At 73.1% G+C, this 3,632-nt stretch overlaps 1 protein-coding gene across 1 annotated transcript; it reads left to right on the forward strand.

Annotated features, from left to right (window-relative positions):
* The first annotated feature begins 1,241 nt into the window (after positions 1-1,241).
* On the forward strand, positions 1,242-3,301 carry ATP4B (ATPase H+/K+ transporting subunit beta). The gene is made up of 7 exons (XM_004621379.1): positions 1,242-1,353; positions 1,440-1,568; positions 1,665-1,778; positions 1,846-2,045; positions 2,339-2,395; positions 2,721-2,822; positions 3,113-3,301. The coding sequence occupies exons 1-7, from the start codon at positions 1,242-1,244 to the stop codon at positions 3,299-3,301; spliced, it is 903 nt and encodes a 300-aa protein (XP_004621436.1).
* Positions 3,302-3,632: the final 331 nt, after the last annotated feature.

Raw genomic sequence — 3,632 nt, forward strand, 5'->3', positions numbered from 1 at the left:
CTGGCGCCCGCACCCCTCCCCTCCCGGCGCCCGCACCCCTCCCCTCCCGGCGCCCGCACCCCTCCCCCCCGTGCCCGCACACCTCCCCCCCGGTGCCCGCACCCCTCCCCCCCCGGTGCCCGCACCCCTCCCCCCCCGGTGCCCGCACCCCTCCCCCCCCGGTGCCCGCACACCTCCCCCCCCGGTGCCCGCACCCCTCCCCCCCTGGTGCCCGCACCCCTCCCCCCTGGTGCCCGCACCCCTCCCCCCCTGGTGCCCGCACCCCTCCCCCCCTGGTGCCCGCACCCCTCCCCCCCTGGTGCCCGCACCCCTCCCCTCCTGGCGCCCGCACCCCCCTCCCCACACCCACCCCCCACCCCTCTCCCCTCCTAGTACCTGCACCCACCATCCCCACCCTCCTCCCCACCCCCCCTACACCCGCCCCCCACGTCCCCTCCCTACAACCCCTCCCCTCCTAGTACCCGCACCTCCTCCCCACACCCCCTCCACAACCCCTTCCCCACACGCCCCTCCCCACACCCGCCCCCCCATGCCCCCTCCCTACACCCCCTCCCCACATGCCACTCCCCACACCCACCCCCCATGCCCCCTCCCTACACCCCCTCCCCACATGCTCCTCCCCACACCTGCCCCCCTAAATCCCCTCCCTACACCCACCCTTCCCACACCTGCCCTCCCCATGCTCCCCTCCCCTCCTGGTGCCCACACCTGTCCTCCCCACACACCCCTCCCCACAACCCCCTGGATGCCACACCTGCTCTCTACACCATCCAGGGCTGCCCTGGAGACCACACAGTTGCCCCAGGGAGGACAGATCAAGGCCGCAGGGACCCGAAGTGAGGGCCTGGGGCGGCATGGTGGTGCTCCCGGCCCCACAGTGGGGGGTGAGTGGCCCCAGGCCCTGCAATGAAGGCAGAGGCAGAGTGTTCAGGTGCTGGCCCCTGGCCAACCGAGCCGGGCACCTCGGCCAGGCCCGAGCACTGGGACCCCCAGGGCTCGAGAAGCACCGGCAGGGCATGGAGGTGGAACCCCGGGACAGGAGCCAGGTGGGCCGGGCTGCACCTCCTCGGCAGGGCAAGGGCACGGGCTCCCCAGGGGCACGCGATAGCACAGAAGCTTCCAGAAGGCGCGGAGCCGCCCGTGTTTGCCCAGAGGCTGATAAGGGCCTGCGGGGCCCGGCCGTGCTGCCCTCCCGGGGGAGACTATAAAGCCGGGCTGGGCCGGACCGGGCCGACGGCACCATGGCGGCTCTGCAGGAGAAGAAGACGTGCGGCCAGCGCATGGCCGAGTTTCGGCGCTACTGCTGGAACCCCGACACCGGGCAGATGCTGGGCCGCACCCCGGCCCGCTGGGGTAGGCACGGGACCCTGCACCCGGGAGGCTGCCGCGGCCGGGGGGGCGGGGTGGCACCGCCAGCGGGCACTGACCCTCTGCCACAGTGTGGATCAGCCTGTACTACGTGGGCTTCTACGTGGTGATGACCGGGCTGTTCCTCCTGAGCATGTACACGCTGATGTGGACGCTCGACCCCTACACGCCCGACTACCAGGACCAGCTGAAGTCTCCGGGTACGTGGGCGGGCGGGCACCCTCCAGCCGCTGGCCCTGTCCAGGCTCAGCCCCTGCGGCGGGGACGGGCCAGCGACATGTGGACGGTCTCTCCAGGGGTGACCTTGAGGCCAGACGTGTACGGGGAGCGCGGCCTGGACATCTCCTACAACGTCTCAGAGCCCGAGTCCTGGGCCGTCCTGGTCCACATGCTGCAGGACTTCCTGAAGCGTAGGTGACGGCTGCGGGGGTGGGGGGGGCCCCTCGCCGTCCCCAGCCCTGAGTCTGTGCCCCGCAGGCTACTCACCCGAGGCGCAGCAGGCCAACCGGGACTGCACGGGGGACAGCTACTACATCCAGCACAGCTTCCAGGCGCCGGGACACACCAAGTACTCGTGCCGCTTCACCAGCGACATGCTGGGGGCCTGCTCGGGCCTCGCCGACCCCAGCTTCGGCTTCGCAGAGGGGCAGCCCTGCTTCCTCATCAAGATGAACCGGGTGAGCACCACAGGCCGAGCCAGCACCGACCCTCCCGCTCGGGAGCAGACCCTGCCCAGGGCCCCATCCAGGAACGGCCCCCATGGCAGGGCCCAGTGCAGTGCAGGGCCCGTCTCCTTGGAGGCTCCGGGCACCCGGCAGGTCCCGGGCCTGGCAGCCCAGGGGCACACGGGCACACGGGGACACGGGGACACGGGGACAGGCGGGGGCCGGGAGGGCAGACACGTGGGGGGCGGGCGTCTGCCCCTGGGACCCTCCCCCACGACACCCAGACACCGTCTGTCCCTCAGCAGATTGTGAACTTCCTCCCTGGCAATAAAACGGTGCCCAGAGTGAAATGTGACTTTGTGGTGAGTCCCGGGGCTCCGTGGGACCCCCAACGTCCGCACGGCGCTGCTCCAGCCCCCGGCCCTTTGCCCCGGGGCGGGAGGTGACAGGAGGGAGCACCACGGCGCGCGGCGGCCACGGAGCCACGCGGGGCACAGGCCACCCTCAGCCTTGCCGCAGCCACGGCCCGTTCGCCTCTTCGGACCGACGGATTCCCACCCCCACGGGGCTCCCTGCGCCCTGGACTCGCCCACTTGCCGCCTGCCCGCGGGCCCCGAGAGGGAGTGCTCAGTGCCCAGTGCCCAGCCACACGCCCACAGCGCCCCCCGTGCCGCCCGCCTCCCCCAGGGGCAGCCCCACGAGGCGCTGCAGCCGCTGCAGGTCACCTACTTCCCGGCCGGCGGCACCTTCAGTCTCCACTACTTCCCCTACTACGGGAGCAAGGCCCAGGTAGGAGCCCCGCCCCGCCCCGCCCCGCCCCGCCCCGTCCACTCCCTGCCCCGCCCCGCCCCGCCCACTCCCCGCCCCACCCCTGCCCCAGGCTCACGGCCCCGGCCCCGCCCCGCCCACTCCCCCGCCCCAGGCTCACGGCCCCTCCCCCGCCCCGCCCACTCCCCGCCCCGGCCCTGCCCCAGGCTCACGGCCCCGCCCCGCCCGCCCCCGCCCCGCCTGCCCCTGCCCCGCCCCCTCTCCGCCCCGCCCCGCCCCGGCCCCGCCCCAGGCTCACGGCCCCTCCCCAGCCCAACTACAGCAATCCCCTGGTGGCCGCCAAGCTCCTCAACGTGCCCCGGAACAAGGAGGTCGTCATCGTGTGCAAGGTGCTGGCGGAGCATGTGACGTTCGACAACCCCCACGACCCCTACGAGGGGAAGGTGGAGTTCAAGCTGACGATCCAGCAGGGGGCCGCCCCCGCCACGCCGGCGCTCTAGCCGGGACACGCCACCCCACACCCCGTGGCCCGCACACGCCCCACAAGCAGATAAAACCGTGTGACCCGGCCTGAAAGCCTCTTTCTCTGTCCTCGGCGAGGTGGGGCCACAGAGCTGCCCGAGGGGCACCCCCGGCTCTGGGGAACACGTGGGGGTCGGCGGGCAGCAGCGCTGAGCCACACACCAGACCTGGCGGCTGCCAGGAAGAGCCGGGCCGAGGGAAGGTCAAAACCCTGCCCACGGGGACCCCAGAAACGGCAAGAGCGGGCCCCCAGGGAGACCCACTACAGGCGCAGCTAGGTCTGCCCGAGGGAGAGGGTGTGGCGAAGGG

Source organism: Sorex araneus, chromosome 1, assembly GCF_027595985.1.
Source record: "Sorex araneus isolate mSorAra2 chromosome 1, mSorAra2.pri, whole genome shotgun sequence".
In the NCBI taxonomy this organism is placed as follows: Eukaryota; Metazoa; Chordata; class Mammalia; order Eulipotyphla; family Soricidae; genus Sorex; species Sorex araneus.